This window comes from Excalfactoria chinensis, chromosome 3 (genome assembly GCF_039878825.1).
Source record: "Excalfactoria chinensis isolate bCotChi1 chromosome 3, bCotChi1.hap2, whole genome shotgun sequence".
NCBI lineage: Eukaryota > Metazoa > Chordata > Aves > Galliformes > Phasianidae > Excalfactoria > Excalfactoria chinensis.
In genome coordinates this window covers 37,442,191-37,466,731 of record NC_092827.1, presented here as the reverse complement: position 1 = coordinate 37,466,731, position 24,541 = coordinate 37,442,191, and the positions used below count along the sequence as shown (strand labels likewise).

At 39.2% G+C, this 24,541-nt stretch overlaps 1 protein-coding gene across 4 annotated transcripts in view; it reads left to right on the top strand.

The window, feature by feature from the left end:
- USP45 (ubiquitin specific peptidase 45) overlaps positions 1–23,665 on the top strand; it is a 48,956-nt gene extending 25,291 nt beyond the window's left edge. For 3 of the 4 annotated variants that reach the window (XM_072332388.1, XM_072332389.1, XM_072332390.1), the window contains exons 9-18: positions 8,121–8,208; positions 11,896–11,977; positions 12,958–13,049; positions 15,114–15,170; positions 15,932–16,075; positions 18,754–19,417; positions 20,400–20,497; positions 20,873–20,959; positions 21,420–21,573; positions 22,521–23,665. In XM_072332388.1, coding sequence (XP_072188489.1) covers positions 8,121–8,208; positions 11,896–11,977; positions 12,958–13,049; positions 15,114–15,170; positions 15,932–16,075; positions 18,754–19,417; positions 20,400–20,497; positions 20,873–20,959; positions 21,420–21,573; positions 22,521–22,654 — 1,600 coding nt within the window. In that variant the 3' untranslated portion in view covers positions 22,655–23,665. The remainder of the gene's footprint in view (positions 1–8,120; positions 8,209–11,895; positions 11,978–12,957; positions 13,050–15,113; positions 15,171–15,931; positions 16,076–18,753; positions 19,418–20,399; positions 20,498–20,872; positions 20,960–21,419; positions 21,574–22,520) is intronic. The other variant, XR_011903101.1, reaches the window with a different exon arrangement.
- Positions 23,666–24,541: the final 876 nt, after the last annotated feature.

The following is a 24,541-nucleotide window of genomic DNA, read 5'->3' as shown; positions in this document are numbered from 1 at the left end:
TCCTCTTTAGATACAGAAGAGAGGTAGAATAGATATAGAAGCTGTATACTTTTAACACCTGACACTTAACCTCATTTGCAGTCCAATTCCTGATAAACTTCTGAATTTGATATCCAGAGTCATGTTTTTTTTTTTGGGGGGGGAGGGATAAGTGGTGAGGGGAGGGAGAGGGGAGCTTGTCCTTGGAGGATTTCAAGAGTTTGTCTGCTTCAGATGTTCCAGAATGAGTTTGAATGCCAGCACTTGTGTTGGACATCCTTACTCAAATTGTTTGAGATGTGCTCAGCGGGAAAAGAGCAAAGAAGCAGGGAAGGAAGGAAGAGCATAAAGGAACAGGTGAAGGCACTTAGAAATGAGGCGAGGTATGGACAGGGAGCTTGTAAAGGAAGAGAGCAGATGCTGCCTTGTTCATTTGACAGCTCTGTAATGACACTGAGTTCCCACAGCCCAGAAGTGGGAACACGCTGCAAGCGGATGTATGTTTTCTGCTCAGAAACAGAGAACTGGGGACATAGTCCTTTCAGCTGCAAGCTGCACCTTGAAGAGTTTGTGGAGATCACAGAGTGGAGTTCATCATCTTGTGTATGAAAGGGTATTTATGGTGCATTTTTTTTAAATAACAAAGGGAAAAAAAATGATACCGAGTGTTAATTTTGTCGAGTGGTGGGGTAGCCAGGTTGAAGAAGAGGGGAAGAAGAAAAGAAATGGATGAGTCTTTCTATAGCAACTGTTTAGCGTCTGGTACTAATTCTTCCACTGTTAATTCTGTTAGTGTTGCAGCTGTCAGATGTTTTGCTAGGACAGATTGCGAACATAGCTACAGGGCCCTTCTGTTTGTTTTCCACTGTTCTGAATATTAGGATTGCAGACTTCTGACTTATCTGGAGACTTAGTGACTGATGCAACGTTCATGTATTAAAAGGACACAAATTTTATTTCCCTTGTTTTTTATCAATAGGTGCTTTTGTTGGTGGGTGAAAGTGTAGATTTGTATAGTAAGTAAATCTTGCAATATATAAATTAATAGTCCTATAAGGAGTTATGTAATCTTAGAAAATGGTACTATCTTGCTGCATTAACACACAATAATATTTTCTTAACAGAGATTTTGTTGGTGACAACTAAATCCACAGAGGTTTAGTTCTTAGTTACTTGTTTTTCCTAATGAGTATTAATCGTTCCTTCTCATGCACAGAGGATAGAACTCACGGTAGAGGTCTGTGTGGAGCTGACAGAGCTGGGATCATAGGCATTTAAGTCTATTGATTAGTTTTGGAGAGAAGCCTAAAAAACGTTTGGAACATTCCACATCTGTCACTTCTGAGCAGAAACACTCAGAAGAAACAGGTAATTTTGTACCAGATTTAAGAAGTGAAGAAAATGAGACTTATTAGCTGGAAAACTTGTTGATGCTTTTCTTTTAGTACTATTGTAGAGAAAAAATCTCTCTTAAAAAAACATGCCCACCTTCCTCATTTTGCCCGTTGGACTTTAGCCCTTTGGAGGTAGCAGCAACAGAACAGCAGGTTGGTGTTTTCTTGACCAGTAGTGAAGAATGACTTTGGGTCCCACTTGTACCATTGTGTTGCCTGCTGATAGTGCTGCCTCAGGTTCTGGGTCTCTCTGACAGAGGAGTCTGCATTGCGTCCTGCAGCAGAATTTGAGAGATTGCACATGTTCAGTACAGTTGGTTTCCACAATTTTTGAACACATTAACAAAAGAACATGGATGGGGTTTATGACTGAAGCATAGACTAATTGCATAAGTAAGTCATGTGCGTTGGCAAGATTCATCTGCTTTTGCTCCTCAGTTTAGGGTTTGCTTCTTCCATTCAGGAGGAAGAGCTGTACAGCATTTTGAACAGCAGAAGTGTTTGCATCGTGTGAAGTCTTGATGAACTAAGTAAGCACTGTTTGTAGATATAGTAGAGGAAGGAAACAATAATTTAGTTAGGTCTGATACAGATGTATCTGCAGCTGGAACACCCAGGTTAACCACAGAACATTGTAAGGTAGGGCCCTTCCAGAGCTTTAGGGAGAAGTGACAAAAATGGCAGCACTTCATGTGAAGAGGGACTTAGTATCAGGAGATCAGACAGAAGAGGAAATTAAAAAATGTTACCACAAGAGAACACGATAAATGATAGAAGATAAATTAGCTATTCTTATTTAACTGCCCTCATAAGAGTTGGAGGAGCTGCATGAAACTGAAAGGCAACAGATTTAGAGCCAGAGGGGGGAAAAAAAAGTCTGTGTTTTTTTTTGCTTATTTGTTTTTTAAATTATTTTTTTACATTCTGTATAACCAACCTGTACAATTTGCTTCCATGGAACACTATTGAAAATATCAGTAATTAAAGGAAGAAAGAAGGGGATGTCCATATAAAGAGGACATTTCTGTAAGGTCTTATAATGTTACGTGTAGACCTCTTGTGTACAGGCATTTACTTGGCTACCAGCTGGTAGACAAGAAGAAATTCCTGCAGAAAAGGGAAATAAATTTCCATTACTTGGTGAAAGGACCTGTATGTTCTCTCTGATGGTCAAGTGGGAAATGGATCTGTTCTGGCATGTCAGCTATTACCTCCATTCAAAGATACCTCTAAGAAGTGCTTTTTGCTCATATATCAGTTCTTGGTACACTGTGGTAAGGGAATGATACTGCATCTCCTTTGAGGGTAAGGCAAGGCAGAAAAAGATGAAGCAAGTCATGCAGTACAGCGGAATGAGAGCTAAATCCTGTCTGTTCATGCCGTCAAGATGAGGCAGGCATGTCTCTTTTATTTAAGTTACATGTGCCAAGCCTGTGTCTTTTTCCTGTGTAGCACCTCATGGTAGCAGAATGTCTGCAACTCTGTGTCAAATCTGAGATAAGAATAACTGAATTTCTGTTAGCAAATAGAAGATGGGAATTAAAAGTATAAATAATTAGAGGACTTCATTTTTCTTTGGCCATGTGTATTACAGTGTAGTTTTTGTTATTAAAAATATTATAGGAAATCAGATTATGATGAAAAATATTTTGGTGAGTGATAGTCCAGCAATTATAACTTGTCTCCAGATGAGTAGTGAGAGGATAGATAAGTAGCACGTATGTGGATGTCACAGTTGTCCTTCAGCACTTATGGCCATTAGCAGGAGTTCAACCTGTTCTGTCATTATACTGCTGACACTGTACAACAGGTTGTATCGCATTGGCACTGGCTTCCATATGTCAGCACATCTGTGAGCGGTCAACTCAACCAACCATCTTAAAGTCCCCCACTATTGCCAAGGATCTTGCTTGAAGCATATTTTCAAGGAGACAAGAATGCACATCTTTTAGTTGTCAGATTTCTATGTATCAACATGGATTAATTCCTTTTTCCTCCCAAATACTAGCTGATAAATGTAGGAATTTTCCAGTAAATGCATTATGTCATGTGAAATTCCTTCCATTACACCTCTTGTTTTGTTTTTATTTTGTGGCTTCCTCTTGAAAACAAATATACAAGCCTGAAATGTTATTCCAGGGTTCAACAGACGTGAATGATCAGTTAGCTTTGTGTCAGTGCTAACAATGACATCATTTCTCAGTCAAAATAAAGGGCTCATACCTTGCATAGCTTCCTCACAGTCAGCTTCCCTGACATTTACAATGGTCACTTACATTCCCATCATCCTGTCCCCATTAAAATCCAGGCATGTAGATACATGTGAGGCTGAGTGAGGATTTAGTACAAGCACAGAGGAGTGTAAATAATCTTGCCCATTACAGATGCACCGTGTGCTAATAAAATGAAAGATTAACTAGTGCTGTTCCGTTGAAAACAGTTGCAGCTGGGTTCATTTTTCCCTTTCATTTACACTAATAAAACTGAATGGAATATACAGATAAACTATTTTGCCTTCAGATACCATTGATAGAAAAATTTTCATCAGAAGTGAGTATTATCTGGTGTTTATCTGCGGAAGGTTATACTGTAAATCATAAACACTAAGAAAAGGCATTTATGTGGCTTTTTTTTTTCTTTTTTCCTACTTTGCATTGAAAAATGAACTCAGTGCTGTGTTCCTACAACAATTAAAAACACCAACAAAATCCCTCCTGTAGATGTGATGGGTTTTTTCACTGCTTGTCAAGTAGTCAAATATTTGTCTTCCTTTGCTGTGTGTTGTAGTCCTGTGGCTAGAAAAATAAACCCTATTAGTACAAAGATCTAGTTTGTGTCAGTGCAAGAGTTTAGTCTGTCACTATACACAGGAGCTATTAGTATGGCTATGTTGGAGGAGCCATGCTGAATATGCCTTTTAATTCTCATTGTGTCAGGAAGACATTTCTCATAAATAAAAGAAATAATAATACTGTGGATAACCAGGCTTGTCAAACTTAAACTCATCTCTACTTCTGGGTTTTTAAAACAAAGATTCATTGATTTCTGGCTGTTTAATGAAAGATGCAATGAGAAAACTCATAGTCAATTGAAAAGTTAAAATGTGTGCATGTTCCTTTAAATATATGTGCAAGTTAATATCTCATTTAATTTTTGTAATGTAAGTTGAGTGTTTTATTGAATCCAGTATAAAGGTTTAGTGCTTTTTGGAATCTGTTTGGCTTCAATAATCAAGTTAACTGGAAATAAAACATTTGATGTGAATAGAAGCAAAGGCTGGGCTTTAATAGTATTAATCCGATGTGTTTCATTTCTTAGGAGGAGTACTTCAAGTTTGAATTTATTGATATATTGGAAAAAATTGGAGTTAAATGTTTAGGTTGACCTGCACATGCAAAAATATATAGCATTAAAAAGAAAGCTAAGAAAGTATACCTGCTTTGCTGTGTCCAGGTTTTGTTGTAAACCTCTTCATAAAGCAGTGTCATTAAGTCATTTTAACTATGAGTATTATTGACCCTGTATCAAAAAAGCAGATAGAAATGCAGGTAGGCTTTTTGTAAACATGAACGTGTTGTTTTGCATGTGCAAGGCCAGATTTATTGCACTTAATTTTAGGCACTGACCTTAGATTCCTAACCACCTTAGCTCCTTCTCCAGTTACCTCCTACTGTGCTTACAGAGAGCGACTCAGGCCTTGGACCCATCTATCACTGTACTGCATGGACGCTCAGTCTGTTGCATTTCTAACGTGACATCTTGCCCAGGTTTAAGTTTCACTGTGGTAGGCACGTTGCAAGTCTGATGCAGCTTCTTATGGTAGCCTTTAATTTCTACTATTTCCAAATTTCGAAGCCAACCCGAGTGTCTGTATTGTGTAAGTAGGAAAGAAGCCTCATCTGCAGGAATCCCAGAACAGCTAAAGAGCACGGCTGGGCAAGGAGGATTACTGCGTGTTGAGCAAACGCAGATAGATATTTACAGCTCAGTGCACCTGTTAGTCAGAGCCTGCAATCTGGGGCTGAACATGAAAACTGGCTCGAGATGTGTTTCATAAAATGGAATAACCCAGTAAGTGGTTGGTTTTTCTGTCCCCTCTGCCAGTTTGATCAAATTCCTGCTTGAGCTCTGCACAGCCAGTTGTCTCCTGTGCTACATTTTGGAAGATTTTTAGCACATGGCTCAGCTTGTGCATCTTCTTACTGTGCAGCAAGAGACGCAGCTGCCATTTGGTGGCATTACTGGAAATAAAACAGAAAAAAAACACCCTCACTTTCAAATCCCGTTTCAGATGAATCAGTCCAAGGCTTTAATTAAAAATCTGAGGAGCGAGTAGTTTGGAAAGACAGGCGTGATTTGGCCAGTAAATTATTGTTAATGTAAATAACAGATTGTTTATAGGGAATATTTGCACAGTCTCTTGAGGGATTGGGAGAAACTGGAGATCCAAACTTCTGTGAGAAACTATTGTTGTCTCAGTACAGGTAACATCTAAAGTATCTATCCACATACTCATAAGTGTATTTGATAATGCTTATGTTATCGACACCTGCAAATTATGATCCTTACAATGGATTTAAATACTGTGAGCAGTACAAAAGGAATCAGCAGTTTTGAATACTGGTGATTTAGACTACTGAATGCCTGTGTCACAAACAGGCACAGCATCGGCCCGGTGCAGTTGACTGGTGTAAAGTAGAGTTTGAAACAGATGCTTTTTCTCTTTTGCTTTATGAAAACCGTTGTAGATGCTGCTGGTGGTCTGTTTTTTACTGGAATTGCCTTTGCTGTGTACTCCTCAGTTTCCATGTGTCTGGCATAGTGAAGTGTAACAGTAAATAACGGGCAAGTGCCAGTGTTCTGTCTGTGTCCTTGGGCTGACTGGCGAGCTGGCTGGCCTCTGTCGGTGCTGATGCCAGGCACCATCAAGGAGGACAAGCTGCTCCAAGGGCAGGGGAGGCTGAGTGAACCAGGGCAGCACCAGATGCATGTTTTCTGGGGCGTGTAGATCCTTTCTGTCAAGACTTGTAGTTTCTAGAGATGAAACATACTGTAGTGCGCTCACCTTTTTTTAAGATGATTTGTTTCCCTGTTTAACCTGAGTAGTAAGCTTGTATTATTTTAGAAGGTGGGCTTGTGATCTGGGCATGTCAGACAGTAAGTATCGTCAGTCCAAAAGGTAGTGATGTTACTACTTACGGAAAAGCAGTATCTTCATCAATTGCAGCTCTAATGCATTTTAGTTAGCGGGGATCTCCAAAACAAAAAAAATCTTCACTTTGCCTGATTACAACGTAGGAAGGAGGACTGTAGTGCAGTTAGATGAGAAGAGCTGTCATGCACCCCACAGACAAGATCACAGGACAGCTGGGGAGTTGGAGCCCTGCAGCCTTCTGTTGTGAGCCCCTGCAAATGCTCAGCCTGAGGGGCTGCTTGCTGCTGTGCTGGAAAGTGGTTCCAAGGAGCTGCCCTGCAGGATCCAATTCTGGTGGGCTCAGGGCTAGCACATGTGCCATCCGTACTTACAGGTGCAGCATGGAAATGGGCTTTAAGGGGTTTTACCAAGGGTTGTGAAGTTCTAGAGGAATGTATCCCATCTTCTAAACTTGATTAACGGCAAGATAAAGAGCTTTGTATCATGATTTTCATTTTAATGGTAGCTATTCAGATTAATAAAGGAAACTGTGAGTGATGAGAAATACAGCAGTGTTAATAAATGACAGTAACAATTAAGATTCTTCATGATCTTCCATGGTTTGTACATCTAACTCCTTTGGTGCACTCAGGAATTACAGAAGAGCTAAACATTTGTGATGCTTTTGTATTCAATATGCAGTGGGAGCAAAGTTCCTGATACAGTTGGTTGTTCTGATGGATGCTTAAGGAGGGTTCCTTAGTATTAGTGTAGACTGGTGCAGTTTGAACCTCTGTCATCTCAGGTGGTGCTTTGCTTTTTTTTTGCTCTCTAAACCAGTTGGGCATACAGTTCCTTAAGCTGTTCTGGGGAACAATTATCAGGTGTCTACCCTGGTTTATTACTTGCTTTGGCAGACCTGATAATCTTTGGTACCTGGAAACTTTGAAGAGGTTGTCCCATCATTTTCAGGCTTTTTCCATTTTATTTAGGTCTGAAGCTATGCTTTATTTGCTCCTAGTCATGCTGTACATTTTAATATGAGTTTCAGATATTAAGTATTGCAATTTGTTAGATTACAGAACACAAGTTTGAATGTGGCTGTGGTCTGATTACTATGACGTGATTCATGATGTTAAAAGGTCCTTGTGAAAACTTATGTGAAGCAAATATAAGAGAAACTCTTGCCTGATGATATAAAGAGCATCTAACTCTTACGCAGGGAGTGTTGAGTCATTGCAGTAAGCTACAGATTAATAGAGTGGCTGGCTGAAGAGCTCTATTAAGAGATGGCTATAGATACTTTTGTTTAAGAAGTTAAGATTTATTCTTGTTTGGATTCTGACCTGTGTGTTTTGCTTGTCTGTGTGCAACCCTGTAACTTCCCTTAGATTTCAAGATATTTTTCCAATCTAGATTATTGGGCTGCTTCTGTTTTACTGTACACAGACTTCTTGCATATGTGCTGCGAGATGTGAGAAACATGAGACAGCTGGAGTGTCCCGTTAGGTCCAGTAAGGACTGCACCTGTTTGTACCTCAGCATCCAACAAGAACCTAACAAAGATATTGTCTCTCAGTGTAACTGTAAATTCCTTACTGCTTCTTTTGCAGGGCTCCTCGATTTAAGGGATTCCAGCAGCAGGACAGCCAAGAGCTTCTGCACTATTTGCTGGATGCAATGAGGATTGAAGAAACAAAGGTAACACCTTTGTGTGTGTTTTTAGTGAAGAAATACTTGACTGTACTGTATACTGATTGTCATTCTTCAGTATTCTTCATGTTTCCATTGTTCTTCATGTTTTAAAGATGTCCTTTATAGATAAGGTGAGGCTATTTTTGTTATCATGAGAGAAATAATGACTTTTTAGGAAGATGATATAATCGTGTTCATGTTGGTGTCTTAAAATTGCTGATTGGGATGAAAGTTTTGATGAGCAATAGAAAGATTATGGCAAGTAGATCATGAGAACTTTGGGAGTGTGAATTGTTTGCATTTATTACGAAAGAAAAGAACAAAAAAGCCCCTTCTGTGGGTTCAGGAAAAATGCCTGTCAGGAGAAAGCTTTGGGACAGAAATTAGCAGCTCCAAAGCATGAGTCAGCCCACAATTTTCATTGAAACCTATTTCACTAAAAAAAAAAGAACAAAAATAAAGTCTTGTAAAGTTAATCTTTTATCTTAAGAAATAGTGAAGAACGACTTATTTTGTAAATAACACACTGTGTTCTATTAAAATCAACATATATATAACTCGTTCTATGAAATGAAAAATGTTCCCCCTGTATCTTTCTTCATGTTTCTTTCCCTTCCTTCTTTCTGCCTCCTGCATTGTTGAATACAAGAAAGTGGTTTTTTGCTTGCTTGAGCTATTTTGACTGTATCTGATTTCATCTGCCTGACTTAGTCTTGGAACCTTCCATTCAGATGATATTGTGGTAAATAACCTTTTCTGAGTCTAGTCAAAGGAAAGTCCTTAAATATTGTACTGACCAGCGTGCTTCTCTTCCGTCTCATTTGATTACACAGGGAATGTAATGATCCTAAGCTGAATTCTTCTGGAAACAAAATATAAAGCTGTAACAGAGCCCAGTTTGTGACACTAGAGTAACACTGAATGAACCCTGTCATCGGTGTACTTAATAATAAGCACAACTGAACTACAGGGAGAAAGAGCTGACCCTTGACATTGTCACAGCTAGAGGGTGGTGTGTCGGTATAGGCACACCACAGAAGCAGGTGACTGCTGCTGCTTTTCCTATTCAGTAAGAGCAGTGGCCGTGCTTTTACAGTAGAGGGAAACTCTTGTTGCTGCACATTGATTTTCATGTAAGAAAAGATGGAAATTATGTTTGCTTCACAATCGTAGATTCACCCGAAGCAAAACCATTGCAGGCACTAAGCTGCTTCTGTAGTCACTGCTCTTTCCCCTGCCATCAGTCTCTTGGTCCATCAGTGAATGTGCCATCATTACAATAAGCTGTGTTTTCAGTTGTTTGTTGAGTCATCTGTTAGAGCTGAACAGCTATTGAAGCTACCATAAAAGGGTAAGGGGACATGTTGCGAATTTAAATGACGTTTTAGGCAGCAGAGTGTGTCTGCCACCCTCAGCACTGAGCACATAAGGGCTGGTCCCACCCTTCCTGCAATTACACCCCCTGTTTGCCCGTAATAGTGCGTTACGACAAACACTGACTCCATCACCTCGGGTTGCTCACCGCGGGTGATAACTAGTGAAAGCTCTGCCTTTCTTTCCACCCTTTTTTTCCCCTTGTATTTGGAGTCTGTAGATTGTGTGACGGAGCGGGTCACGGCTCGTTCTGCTCTCTGCCAGGAGGGAGCGGCATTGTCAGCCCTGGGAACTTCACAGCTGCCAGCTGCCCGCTGCCCAGCCCCACACCCCCAGCCCGCTGCCGGGGAAGGCCCGCAGCATGCTGCCTGCCACCAGAGCCAGAAGTGTGTCCAGCAACTGCCTGTCCTGGGCACTGCTTGTAATGCTGTGCTCCAAGGCAGGAGGTGTGCTGTGCTCCACCTGCCACAGGCCGGGCTGAGCGCTGCAGGCCAGCCGGTGCCCCTGCTGGGCTCCTTGCTCTGACTGACAGAGCTCTGAGGAGAGATGTGTATAGTACAGAGCACGGTGTGAGTTACAGCAACTTACGGAGCTCTCACAAGTCACATTCTGCTTTCGCCTTTTATCTGTTTTCCTGCCTCATGAAACAGCCTTCTCAGACCAGTGTTGAACTTTTTCCTGTTGCCATTAGGGTGTGTGTATACACAAGTGGGTTTTTAAGATAAAAGGCTGTCGATATGACGATAAAAATGACATCCTGACTGGCGTACCCAGCAGTGCGGGCTGGAGATTGTTTCACACCAGGGCCTGAAGTAGCTGAACCCTGCTGCTAATTGATTAATGTCTGCTGCCATTGTCGGCAGCACCCTGCCCATTCAAAGACTGTGTTTTTCTTTGACCTAAATAAATGGTTCAACGCGCTAATCCCAACAAAAGGGTCGCTTATGGCCCTAGACCCATTTATGGTGTTCAACTTTGTGAATTATCTATTGATTAGCCCTTTTAGTATATTGTTGGCTTTAAGATGAACAAAGCTGAGCTTGGGGCAGCGGGAGTTAATTCACAAGCCAGGTCACATACTCATAAGGTAGGAGTATGACTTAGCCTGATGGGTGCCTGAACTGGAAACCAGACCTCTGGGGCTGCCTGCCATCGTCACGCTGCTGTAATCGATGGCTTGAAAGTGCACTTTGCTGTCTGCAAACACAAGTTATTTGTTAGCTTTTTTTCTGCTGGTGCACAGGTTTTGTGTTACTCGCGGAACGGTTGGTAACACCATTTGTTCCTAGAAGGGTGCTTTGCTCTAGTTGTGACTTTGATACCATATTTCATTGTAAATGTCATTTGCACACTGACATGGGCAGCTGTTAGTGGAGTTTCTGGATTGGAAAGCAAGTACATTTGCCAGGAGAAGAAAACTGGGGTCAGGCATGCTGTGGTGTTCTCTGGTGGTAGAACCAGTATAGTCCTCACCTTCCCTCTTCACAGCTCATCGCAGGATGGGTAGAGTATTTCGTATCAGCAGGTGCCAGCATCATACACATCCAAGTAGTTCATAAAAATACCTCCTTTGCCCAGATACAAATTGAGGTATGACTCCCCTATAGTAGGAAGAGTATAGTAGGCTGCAACTACTACTCACATGTAAGAGTATATTTCTTTCTGATTCTTCTTTAAAAAATGTAGCTTAGGGGAAATTTTTAAAAATAGTGTTGTTGAAGTTTATATGGATTCATAGAAAGTTTTATGTATCTGAAAAGATATTATTACATATCTTTGAAATGAACGGTGTTAGAAAATAAAGTAATAAAATGGCTGAACGGAGTCACAGAGATCTGGCAATTGAAAGGCTCTTAGCTGCCCTTAGCTGCCTTCAGGTATTTTGTATCCCAGTCAATCAGTAATAGACCATTTCTCTGGTAGTATGGTGCTGATTTTTTTTCCCTAAGTATGGAAGAAATGAAAAGCATTTGTTCACTGACAGTCTTACTGTTTGTTGATCGCCTCCACAGCTGCTCCTTTTTGTGGGGAGGAAATTTAGTAATGGTTACATGCTGAAGCTAGTAAGCTTGCGTAGCTTTGGCAGTGCTTGAATAACAGTAGTAAGTTACGCTTCTTTTAACCATATATTAATTGTGTTTAGAATGTTTACACTGTAAGTACTTGCTAATATTTTATTTTATTTTATTTTTATTTTATTTTATTTTATTTTATTTTATTTTATTTTATTTTATTTTATTTTATTTTATTTTATTTTATTTTATTTTATTTTATTTTATTTTATTTTATTTTATTTTATTTCTCTCTTTTAAATTACAGCGTATACAAACTGGTATCTTAAAAGCATTTAATAATCCAACAACCAAGACAGCAGATGAAGAAACTAGAAGAAAAGTCAAAGGTATGAAACACTTTATTGAATCACTTCTAAAGTGTAGAAATTTTAGATTTTCTTCAAATGTGACTCTAGCTAACAGCAGTCTTAAAGTACTGTAGTGTTAAAATGTTATGTATTATTCTGGTGCCACCTAGTGCATATTTAAAGTATAGAGAGCTTCTTATGTGCAGATTGTAGCCTGAATAAGTTTCCACTGCATTAGTAATGCCTTCTGTAATGATATGTTGAATCTAATTTTGGTTTCTTAACTAGCCTGCTGTTTGTTTGTTACATAGCCGCAGTTACTGTATTGCTCAGAGAGGCCACTTAACATAAGCCAAAGTTATTTCTCTCAGGTGGCTGATACTGTGAGTGCTCGAAATACGATTACAAAGCCAAAATGGGAAGCTGTTTCAAAAGAATGCTTGTTTCTTTTAAACAACAAGTTTAAAATTATTTTTCTTCTGTGTATATTAAAAAAAAAATATATCATAATTTTTGCTTTAATTAAAATGTAAATAATGCTGAAGCTCTTTTGAATGCCGGCCTTCCCAAATCTGCAATAATTGAGACATAGAACTGATTTTTTTCTGTTCTCTATTAGTTTTTTTTTTTTTTTTAGTTTTATAGTTTTGAGGGCTATTTAGAAAAATTGACAGCCTGTCTGCCTCTGTAGTGTCTACATCAAAGCAATACAATGCTATATATATACTATATATTAAAACAGATTATCTTTAAAAGCTTCCTCTTGAGAGACACTGAATGATTACTTTGTTATAGCAGGTGGGGAGAGCGAGTATGAAGGGAAATGTATCACTGAATAACAGATGTTTTAAAATACCGAAATACAGTATATGATAGCTTAGTTACTGTGCTGTGTTTAAAAGCTTTTGAATATGTTTAATAATTGTGCTTTCAACATAAATCTTAGCATTTTGTTGTACTTATAGTGTGGCATTGCATCTGTTATTTTTCACATTTAAAAAAAGGCAATGTTTTTTCAGCATATGGAAGAGAGGGTGTGAAGATGAACTTCATAGATAGGATCTTTGTTGGTGAATTGACTAGCACTGTCATGTGTGAGGAATGTGAAAATGTAGGTATTTTGGAATTTGGTTTGATGTGGAATAGATCACATACTGGTTTGATTACATTGTCTTGGAAGTATAAAATTGTATTGCCAATTTTATACTTGCTTGTTTGTCTGTAAAAGCAAGACTATTGACAGTTTCTCATTTAAAATAACTTACTTACGCTTCCTTAAAGCATTATCCTCTGCAAACCTGAGAAGAGGGATCATTTGAATTCAAAGTTGTTTCAAATACTGGGCTTCATTTTGCATCTAATTTAAGGCCGGAGGTTCCAAATTCTGTAATTATCTATGTTTCACTCCTAATTTGATATTCCTGAAATGCTTACCTATCTGAAAATATAAAACCTCCTGCCCAGTCTTCTGGGATATACCTGAAAATTGGGAAGTACTTGCTTTGAATTAGTATGAGTGGGGAAATGCTAAAATTACTTTCTTTTCTTTAAGTGTTTCTTCGAGTTAACGTAATATCTCTAATGAACAGCGTATTCCTTTCATAATTAATATTACTGACATTTCATCATAAATGCTTTCCATTATCCTTATAATTTTCTTTAACTTTGGAAAAGAAAAATCTTACTTGCATGACTTTTTAAAACTTAATATTACGTTTGTGTTTGGTTTGGTTTAAAGCATTATATTTAATATTATAGAGATTAAGTAAATCAATCAATCTGAATACTTGAGCACAGTTCTGCAGTGCCAGGTAAACTTCCCTGTGTGTGATGTGCAGATTAAACTTCAATGTGCTTCTAGTATCAATGAAGAACTTCAGCTGTGTATCCAATAGGCATCGTCTGTGTTTTGTGTGTACCTTTTATTTTTGTTGGGTTCTTATATTCTGCCTGCACAGGACTCAGAGCTTGGCAAGTGGTAGCTGTATGAGGACAAGCTTAGTAGTCTCTTTCCTTTGCTTCCACTGGCAAAGATCTTTCTGACTAGTGCTTGTTCCTTAAAAGTCAGTCTCTAGAGGAACCCCAGTGTGAGTATTGCTCATCAGTCAGCAAGTGGACATAGTTAAAATAGTTCTAACCTCATTTATTGTTTTACTGGAATTTAAACCATGCTGAGTCCCTCACACAACGGATAAATGTAAGCTTTTTGTTAAGAGGAGCCTCCGGTCCTTATGTCACAGGTGGAAGATAGGGTCATAAACATCAGAGAAGGGCAACAGTGACAGTAACTGGAGGTATGACTGTGTTCAATTATGTGTACAATGTGATGTTCTTTTTAAAGGCTTTGCTTTTCTGTCTTTCCTGAGGTAAGAGAAATCAGTTTTGGCAGGAATGTGAGAATGGTGAGGGAGAGAGGTTAAGAAACAGGCTTGGACTGGATGTGGTAGTCATAAAGTCATATTTCCAGTTTCAGCTTAGAATTGACATAGTTTATAGAAGGAAAAATAATACTGCAGAACAGACGGTAAGGTATTTTGCTGAAAATAAAAGCACCGCTTTTCCCCATTAATTGGCTTTATTTTAATAATTCCTAGTGTGCAATATGAACATTTCTAATAAAATTTTTGGCTGCAACCAGTAAACCTGACATCATCTTCCCGGTGAGTGCCAGGTTACAACTTGCCACCTAACTGCCATTAACCAGTTCTTGCTGCTGAACAGCATACAGGATCAGTGCCCGCACAGAAATATCCAGGCTTAGGAAGTGCTTAAAAGTTAGGTTTTCTTCAGAACTCTACTGGATTTGCTGTTTCTGCTGTCCAGAAAGTTGTGTTCCATCTAGAAGACCCACATGAGTTAAGAATGCCTTGAGCTCAGAGAAGCTGAGCACCACAGTGCTTCTAGGTGTGGCTTGTGCCTGGAGGAATGGCCTTGCCTTTGTGTCTGTGTGCTGGAATTTCCATGCAGTGTTAGAACGAAAAAGAGAACTATCCTAAAATCATAAAAGATAGGAAAAAAAGCTTGTGGGAAGTTCTTCATTGTAGTTTGATACATCTTGTAACTGATCAGCTTGTCGTGTAGTTTCTGATAATAGTTTGGTTTAAAAAAAGGAGTTATGTGCTGAACCTATGCATTGCTCTTTGCACTCAGTACACTTTTTCTCTTTTTCTTCAAGATTTCAACAGTGAAAGAACCTTTCATTGATCTTTCACTTCCTATAATAGAAGAGAGGGTAAGATACAGAATACATAATGACTGTTGTTTCCTCTGGATTGCTTTATGAAGATGTTTCTGTATGTATATGTCCAGTTTTCATTTCAAACCTAGAAATGCTTGTCTATAAACACATGCATGTGTACTGTCTGCTCATTATGTGATTTTTATATATGTATACAGATAGAGAAAAAAACATTTTTTTATTAGACCAAACTGACAGTGTTACTTACAGTATATATAGATCTGAGATTAGTTTAATAGTATTTTTAGCATATAGATTGGTTATAAAATTCTTTAGGAAGGTCCAAAAGGATAGATTCTAACTTACTGGTTTGCGACTAGGGAGATGATGCACAAGCGGACTGAATCAGGGTAAAAATGGATAAACTTTGAAAATATTTGTCCTGGTGTTCTGTCATAAATAGCCTACAGAATGTCTTTGTTAGCTGCAGAAGGGCTGGATTCATTTTAGAACATGTGCTTTGTTTTTTGTGGGACTTGGAATTTTGATTTGGGAGTAGGAAGATAGATTGAGAGTGCTTCTTTCCCATCCCTCCGTATCTTTGCGTACATCTAAGGAAGAGTATTTAATGTAATATTTAGTCCTTCCTTCATAAAATGCGCTTGTTTCCAAACAACAGTTTGGTTCATAGCAATGTAGGTTACTGCTTTCTGATGTACAGAAAACAAACCCACCTACATTAATCTTTTCTGCGTGCTGTAAAGGAATGAAAAACAGGCATATATCCTTTCCTAAATTCCCATCTGATTTCTTAGGTTGCAAAACCTGTGCCTCTGGGAAGAACAAATAAAAGTAAAAGTGTGCATGAAGCAGATCTTGGGCAGTATACCTGTTCTTCCATCAGTGCACTGAATAATCAGCCCAAAATTGTCAAGAAACACACTTCAACAAAAGATAAGGTAAGAACTTAGATACTCTAACCAACCAGTCATTTTGAGTTTGTTCTGAAGTTTCTAGGTGTACACTAGGGAAACGGGAGAAGGAATATTGGCACCTGCAATTGTTTGTTTGTCTAAATATATATATGTAGTTGACATAGATTAGTTTAAAAATATTTAGATAACTATTAGAAATATGAGAGATTATAATCATTGGGAACCATTGGATTTTCAATTATGGGGTTATGCTTGTAAGAAAAAAAGATCTGCTCGTTAATTTCAATTGATGTTGGTTTAGATTTTCTGTCCAGCCTTCCTTTTATCATCCTCCTGATTTGTTTCTGGCAGCAACCCCATGAATGGTGACACTAGCTAAGAGGGCAGGCAGGTCTGCACTAGAGCCATCTGAGGGATTAGCTGCCAACAGGCACAACAAAAATAGTACCAACACCAGAGATGGTTGGAGGCTGAGAGCGGGATTTCCATGGAGCACTTGGCTTTCAGTAACCCAGTGGGTTCGGTTCAGCCTCTCAGTACAGTCCTTCCTTATGGCAATGAAAGGGCTTTGCAAATACACTAGCTGAACAGAACTGTTTGTTTTAGAGACTGAAATTAATCTGTAGTAAGTATTGTGCACTTTCATTGTTAATGAAAGTGGGAAGGGCTCTCAGGGTTTATTAACACTTTTTTTTTTTAAATAAGCCTTATATTCTATATAAGATTTTGGACAAATAGAATCAATGCTGGAGGAGACATGGAAAATTCCAAAATAGAACGAATAATGATGTTAATGCTGTTGCATAAAAATATGGTTACTGGATGGCTTTCAAAATTAAGATAATAAGATACAGTTTGGATTCAGCAAACTAGACTAGATAATAACATAAAGGAGGAAACAGCTCTGCTTTCAATAAGAACTGATAAAGTGGTACATGAGGTGGCTGTCTAACTAGTGAATCTGTGCTTCCCCATGCTTTTGGGCATGTAAAACAAGCAGTGTTGGATTCAATTAGTGTGTATTGATTTTCTGTGACTTTTGTTAATTGGTCTGTAAATTTGCTTGTGAAAATCCAAGTGTCCAGTGGGTGGTTGTGCAGGTAACAGAGTATCTGAGCATTGGTTGTTATCTTTTCTTCCTGAAGTGAGGAGCTTCACGATTTTCAAAGTTGTAAGAATTGTTTGTGTTATGCCCCAAACATCAGCAGTAATTTCTGACAAGTTTCTCTCCCTCTTCTCTATAAAGAAAGTAAAACACAGCTGAGACAAAAAGTAGTCTTAGCAGACAGTCGTGTTTGGGGGTTTTAATGACTTCTTCATTTGGCTTTTACTCTTTTTTGCTAAACATTGCTACTTGTTTTTAAGATTAAGGACTTGAATTATGAAGTAGAGGATTCAGTGTGACTTCAAGCCCTACTTGGGAAAATATTTAGAAATAATATTTGCCCTTTATGTTGACTTTATTTGGACTTAGTTTTAAGATTTAGGGATGAACTTAAGTAACTGTTGAAGATTCCGTGTGATTACACTTAAGGAATAGTCTTAAGATAAAGATCTTATAAGGCTTCAAGTTAGGCACTTAACTGTGGTGCCCAATATGTTGGTACCCGTGACTCAGAGTGGGCTCTGAAACTTCAAGACTTACCTATATAGGTAACAAAGACAGTCCAGAACTCCTCTCTACTAAATTGGAATATACTTGGCAACAGTTTTAAGCTGAAAGAGATTCAATGTAGATTGGATATAAGGAAGAAATTCTTCTCTCAGAAGGTGGTAAGGTGCTGGCACGGGCTGCCCAGAGAAGCTGTTGGTTCCCCATCGGTGGAGGCATTCAAGTCTGGGTGGGATGGGGCCCTGGGCAGCCTAATGGTGGTAGTGACCCTGCACACAGCAGGGGACTGGAAATGGATGATCTTAAAGATCCTTTCCAACCTGAACGGTTCAGTGATTCTAAAGATAGTAGGAAACCGTAAAGTCATGTCTCTAATTATATCCTTACTGCTACTTAGGCCCATGCCCAAGTGTGCAAAAGGTATTTCTGTCCACTTAGCGTCCCTGTTATGGAAGCAAACCATGAAATTTGCATTCTGTTGTTTGTTCTGTTGAGGCAATGGAAAGAAAAATGCTCATTTCTTTAGGAAACAAGCCAAATGAAAGAAAGAACTGTGAATAACTTAAGATTATATCTGCTTGAAGTACTTACAAATCTATAGTGGTATTTTTGTGACAGCAAAGCTTTTTCTTCTTGTGATATAAAAAAAGTCAATTTCAGACAATGTAAAATATACGAATAAAGAAAATGTATTTCATTCTAAGACAAGTGTCTGCAAGGGGACATGAATTCTCTTCTCTAGATGCTCATCGGCTAAGGCCTCTTGTGGAAGGCCAGCTTAAACTTGAGAACCTTTTAGAAGCTTAAGTTAGATTAAAGGAATACCCCTTCTCATGTGCCATCCACAGCTGTCACTGTGATTGTAGGAGGTATTGATTTCACAGTAAGTATAGTGGTCATAGTTGACTGGTACGGAGGTTTCTAATCCTATATTAGTTTAAACAGATCTTAAGAGGATCAAGTAGCTTAAGCACGTGAAAGGTAGAGAAGATAAAATGCTAGGTTTATTTGTCATCTTTTAAAAGTTGTTTTAAGTCACTGGTATGTTTTCTGTTTTTCCTGCTTACTACTAAAATGCCATAATTTACAGAATCAGTTGAACCAGGAGAGAAGGCTTGCCAGAAAAGCTTCCTCTAATGAAGAAGAAAGAAGCCCTGTTATCATGCAGGAAAGAACCAAAAAGCCAGAGCTGGAAGATAGCCCCGGTGTGCTGTACTCCAAAGACACAACTGTGGAGTCTGCCATGAATGGGAGTCAGACAGAGGGCAGCGAGAAAGAAGCCAGCCGCTCTGAAAGCAGCTTTGATGCAGACAGTGAAGCCTCTGAAAGTGAAAGCGCTTCTAAGCAAACAGCTTTTAGCTCATGCAGCAACACATCTGCTTTGCATGTCAACCACGTCAGTGTTAAAATGCCACACGTCAAACCAAGTGACAGTAATGATGAGAAGATTTCCAGTGCCATATCCAAACTCAGCTTCTGTGATACTATAAACGAAAATGAAAAGTCAAGCTGCGGTGATCCAGGTTTATCAAATAATTCCATGTTCTCAGTGGACAAGTCTTCGTTGTCCCCAAACCCTCAAAACGCTTTTCAGACGCTTTCCCAGAGCTATATAACTAGCTCCAAGGAGTGTTCTGTCCAGTCCTGCCTTTACCAATTCACCTCTGTAGAGCTGTTAATGGGGAACAACAAGCTTTTGTGTGAGAGCTGCACAGAAAGGAAACAGAAGTATCAGAAGAAATCCAATTCCTCAGGTAAGCTGTTAGTATGGTGGCATTTCATGACCAGGTTAGATGGGGCCCTGGGAAGCCTGGTCCTGTACCAGATCTGGAGGCTGGTGAGCCTCCCTGTGGCAGTGGTTGATCTTCGAAGTCCCTTCCAACCCAAACCATTCTATGTTTCTGTGATTGGCTGTACAAGATCTTCTGTCAAAACCTGTGCAACCTCTGGTGTTTCATTTTTCCAGCATGGGCTTCCCCCTTGTGGCTAAACAATAAATGCCAATATTGGAACGTAACTGTAGATTTATTCTGCAGTTGAAATATTCTACTTTAAGCATATTAATTGATTTTTTTCCAGGGGAAAAAGGAAGTGCTGGTTCATGTTCTCTTCTTAATCTGTAACTAACAGCAGAGTTACTTTTCGTAAGAGCCCCCCCCCCTCCATTCAGTTCCCACTGCAGTGCAGTCCACAGTTGCCAATCCTATATGCTTAAGCCACCAGGTTAGGAGGCATCCTGAGATGGATCTCACCTCTTCAGACCCTTCTCAAAGATAGGTACAAAGTGTGTGCTTTCCATGAAGGATGGAAAAGTAATCTCTAGCTTAGAGGCTAGGACATCGGTATGGATAAAGAGACCTGTGCTTTGCATTTATTCTCCCAGCGACTGTCTGTTCATTTCAGGTGAAATGCTTTCCACAGGAAAGATGGGGGATTATGGCAGCAGATGCTGTATCTCAGTGTGCACACTGACCTAGATACTGAATGTGCTTCTGATTGTTGGTCTGATCAGGCAGATCAAAGTAATACTCAGGCCTGGTAGGTGATTATATTGTAAACAAGAAGAATGAGGTAGTATTTTTCTGTTAACTCCACAAAATTTCCATTGGAAAACATATACATGTACTAAGTCATTGCAATGTAGATCTGTTTAGAAAGTAAAAAAAACACAACAAAAAAGCAAGTTCTGTGTGATTGTCCTCACTTCACAAACTGTTGTGATATTCATAAATACAGAGAAGAAAATGGAAGGTGTCTACACGAATGCCCGGAAACAGCTATTGATTTCTTCAGTTCCTGCTATTCTTATTCTCCATCTGAAAAGATTCCACCAGGTAAAACGCCCAAACCTCTTGTATTCGTGTGCTGTTCTGGTGGATGAGCAACTATTTCAGTGTCATTGTGCATTTTAACGTTTGCTTTTTTTTTTTTAATGGAGGACTGTTCTGAAACATGCTTGTGGTTTTCTGAACCTCTGATACCCTCAGAGCTCATTTAGCTATTCAGATGTATCCAGGGAAACCTTTTATGTGCCTGTCATACTTGCGTGTAGCATGCGGCACGTTAAAGACGTAATGGAGAATGTTTCAATAAGTTCCAATCTGATTCTTGCTTTGGTTTATTTTAATAACATAATAATACATATCAGCTTCAAAAAGCTACCTCGTCAAAGTATTCATTGTACAATCTTTTTTTTCTCTTTGTTAAAGGCTGGTTTGAGTCTACGGAAAGTAAACAGGCATGTGGATTTCCCACTGATTTTAGACCTAGCACCATTTTGTTCTGCTTCTTGTAAGGTATGCATTTCAATCTCTGTTTTTATCGTGCTTCTAACAGTTGCTGTTTTCCTGAGCACAAGTTAACTGTGATGATAATGAGGATGATGATGATGATGATCCCTTCCTATCCCATAGAAACTGTAGGCAGTATTTTCAAGCAGTGTACTCAGAATGTTAGCTTACTGAAATTCCATTCATATCGATGAATAGTACCAATGCTAACTATTGCTACTTAAGCTGTGCTGCCCTGATGGTTTTAGTGTATCTGAGGGTGTTAGGGACAGATACTGCTGCTTCCATGGTAACTGAATTCAGTTAACAAGACTCTTGAGTGTTTTTAATAGATGTGTCTCATCACTGGAAATGCTGTGGATGTCTGTCTGTATTTTGAAGTAATATTGTTGAAGGGTAATGAAGATATTTGTAAAATTTACTGTGAAATAATTCATCGTTGCTTTCTGTGTTTCTGGGAATACAGAACGTTACAGATGGTGCAAGAGTGCTGTACAGCCTTTATGGAATAGTGGAGCACAGTGGGTCAATGAGAGGCGGTCATTATGCGGCTTATGTGAAAGTCAGAACGCCCTCCAAGAAATTACTAGAGCATATTTCCTCCACAAAGAACGTTCTAGGTATGTACAACAGAACTTCCTTCCTCTGTGAGTAAAGCCAGAAGCAACCGCTGGCTGCAGCTTCTTTCCATCAAGGAGATTTTGAACTGTTTTAGCTCAGAATGTAATTTTAAGGGCCCTACAAATAATTCTGTTTCTTTCTGATACACACAACGCATGACCTGATTCTATATTAAACCCACACACAGCTGAGTAAACGACAGAATTTTGGTTCAGCTATTAGACAGAGAATTGGTGGAAAATGCTCCTCTTTTTCCTGGTCCAAGTGGTACATTTGGAGGAATAGCGCTGCCTTCTAATTTGTAATTACTTGGTAGATTTGGTATTTCGAAATATTCAATTGTAAGAGCCGAATCCACAGCAATTTAATGCTTGTTTTTTATATACATGTTTACCTGTCTTACCCATTTGTTAAGAATTGGTATTTTTTAATGCTTAAAAATTTGGAATACTCTAATTTAATGGGAGCAGCAAGAAATCTTTTCATGTCGGGCTTCTCGTGCTATTGGGAGAAGAGCATGCCAGTCCTTTTTGATGCTTTGGGCACGCAGAGTGAAATAAGATTCTAGGACAGAACCTGTTAGTGAACGATTTGCAGAGGCAATGTTGAGTTGCCAGAGTACCTTAAATGTATTTTCTGTTTCCCTTCATGAGGGAACAAGAACCAAGCACCCATTTTGTCTGTCCCGGGTATTATCACTTTGCATTTGAAGCTCATTTCCCAGAAGCACAACATTTAGAATTATTTCTGGAACAAGTCTCCCTCAGTCTGAGGCTTCCCATGCAGTAATTACTAGAACTGATTGTGTCTTTTCTGTGTTGCTAATTTCACACCGGTCAGCTTTTGAAACTCAACTTTTTATTGCTTTTTTGAAACATCCGTTGTATTTGTTTGATGACGATGCGAAAGACAAATGAATGTGACTTCCTTTGCTGTTGCATTTCAGGTTTAAAAGAAGCCATGGGAGCATCATCGGGACAGTGGGTGTATGTTAGCGATGCCCACGTCCAGATGGTTCCAGAATCACGAGTACTAAATGCACAAGCGTATCTGCTTTTTTATGAAAGATTACTGATATAATCACAGTTTGATTTTTAAAAACTGTAGTGGTTGTTTAGTTTCTCTTATTTAAGGCTGCAGTAGAAAGAGTACCTGTAAATATTGTGCCTTTATCTTGTAGAGAATTTACCATACGTTGACTCTGAAATTCAGTCAAGCTATTACAGATATCTGAATGGTTCCTTTAGAATATGCACTTTGTCACCCATTTTAGTTTTACAGTTAGAATGTAAGGTGATGTTCTGTCCTAGTGAGGTCAGTGGAAACTGCTGTTCTTGATTTTAATGAGGATAAGCTTTCACCCGTAGTTCTAGAACAGGTGAGAAGAAAAATGCTGATAGTTCTAAGTGCCTGGATTTGCTGCTGTACAGTAACAATATAAAGTACTTGAACTGCTTTTCAATGGAGTCCTTATCCTTCCCGTCCCAGGGTTGGATGTCTGCTGTTAGGATTTCTGCAAACAAGCACATGTCAAAGCACGTAGCCTGCAGATGTAGTGACTTGGAAAGCAGCGTTTCCAAGAGCAGGACAACAGTAGATGTCTCTGGGTAATGCTGCAGTACGCTTTCCCAGTATGTTGTTGAAAATAGGTTGGGAAAGTATTATAATATTGCTTCTACAGTGTGACAGTATAGATAGTTAACACCTGTTCAGCTGTCTCCAACAAGCGCTGGTATAGCCGTGTACTCCTGTTTTAATGTAAATATATGCTGTGGTGTGCATGTATATATTCTCTAAGAAAAGTATATATGTATATATATATATATATGCACACCATAAATCCATCAATATATATAATCGTTTTACCTATTAGGATAGGAAAGAATTGCAAACACTTCTGTATTCGGTAGATTTTCAGATTCCTGATTGTGACAGATGTACAGCGTATGACGAGCTTGTGTATGAATACCTATGGGGTTGAAGTGTAACTGGGTAATTCTGTTACTTTTGGTTCCAAACATCAATTTGTTTATCCGTTCCGGAATACTTTTCTCATGGAAGTAATAAACTATAAGTTATTTTTGCACTGTGTGTGTGAGTTGGACCGTAAATGATGACTTGTGCCTTCTGATGCATCCCTGGACTTCCCTGTGCCATCCCGGGAGGGCAGCAGGTTTCATAGCATACTCTTAACTCCAGGTTTACAGCCTTGCTGCCGTAGGCTGGTTTGTGTCCATTATTTTGGCTGTCCATCCCGTGTTGTTACTTCTTACAGTAATTTCTCTTTTCTTAGGCTGTATTTTCCCTTTTGACACGATGTTTGGGAAGCTCTCACTGAGGCAATCTTTGCTTCCATTAAACGAAGGTTCACAGCTGTTTGAACTGATGAAATCTTCCCAAGCAATTAGGAAGCTAGGAAGTAAAGCTGACGGGATCATTTCCACAATCACATCTGGAGAACATTTTCTTCCTATTAGGGTGTTTTATATAAAACATGGTGGGAAAGAGGCATTAAAAAACATTGGGCACCTTTAACAAAGATGGCCATCATTTTGCTGTTGAATGAGGCCTTTCTATAGGCGGCAGTACAGTCATCTGAGATGAGCTGACTCCCAAGCAGCTGATCGCTCACACAACACCTTCAAGCCAGCGAGGAGGAAAGCAAAGTAAGTGACTGCCCAGCCAACTGGAGCACCTAGTAAAGTCCCTCCAGCGCTGAGGCACCAATACAGATGTTGTCTTTGGCTCTACGTGCCATTTATACCGTATTTGGCTAAAGATGGCGAAAAGTACTGGGGGGAAAAAGAATGACACTAACCCACCTACTACAGCAACACGTACACGGTCTGGATGAGCCTGTTCTGAGGGTGTCCCACAGATACACTCTGCAGGAGAAGCAGAGTTGTGAGGGGAAAACAAACACAAAAGCCCATCGAGTCAAACCGCCTCTTTGTGCGCCATGACGGT